Raw genomic sequence first — 652 nt, 5'->3', positions numbered from 1 at the left:
CCCCCTCCCCCACACCCCCCCCCGCCACTACAACATGGCCTACCTGCTGGAAACCATGGAGTGGCTGCTGCGCACTACCCCCCAGCTGCGGCAGTGAGGTGGGGATGCTCCTCCTGCCTGCACTGTACTGGTGGGGGCACCGGGGCTGTGGTCTCATGTCTATGGGACATGGGTCTCATGTCGTGGGACCCTCTTGCCCTGGGCCAGACCCGGGAGAAGCTGTGCACCCCTCCTGCGGCAAGGCGGGCAGGCAGGAGCTGTGCAAGGGCCTGGGCTGTCCTACCCCCAGCTGCCTGGGGTGCGGATCTGGGGGCACCAGGGGCTGGAGCTGTGCTCCAGAGGTTTGTGCTGGCCCCTGGACTGGTTTTAATGTTGAATTTCTATAAATAAATGGCTTGTAGAAAGAAGGTGTAGTTTTTGGGGAGGGGGAAGGCAGGGGCTGTGTCTGCCCTTGGAGTGACAGTGGCCTCCAACCAGAGCAGGACAAGAGGAGCGACAGCGCCCGGTGCGGGGCACTGAGGGCAGAAATCTGTGGCTGGAGGGGCTGTGCCCGCAGGCAGCGCTGCCCACCCACGCCACTGCGCCCCGATGGCTGGGCTGGGCTGGGCCTGGGCCTGGGCTGGGCTTGACTGGGTTGGCTCGGCTTGGCCAG

The 652-nt window shown here is 65.2% G+C and overlaps 1 protein-coding gene across 1 annotated transcript in view; it reads left to right on the top strand.

Moving 5' to 3' along the window:
- POLE (polymerase (DNA directed), epsilon, catalytic subunit) overlaps positions 1-93 on the top strand; it is a gene marked incomplete at both ends in the record, with an annotated part of 29,556 nt that extends 29,463 nt beyond the window's left edge. Inside the window, one exon of the mRNA XM_010288764.1 lies at positions 3-93. Coding sequence (XP_010287066.1) covers positions 3-93 — 91 coding nt within the window. The remainder of the gene's footprint in view (positions 1-2) is intronic.
- Positions 94-652: the final 559 nt, after the last annotated feature.

Source organism: Phaethon lepturus, unplaced genomic scaffold (assembly GCF_000687285.1).
Source record: "Phaethon lepturus isolate BGI_N335 unplaced genomic scaffold, ASM68728v1 scaffold33206, whole genome shotgun sequence".
NCBI lineage: Eukaryota > Metazoa > Chordata > Aves > Phaethontiformes > Phaethontidae > Phaethon > Phaethon lepturus.
This window is presented reverse-complemented; position numbering and strand designations above follow the sequence as displayed.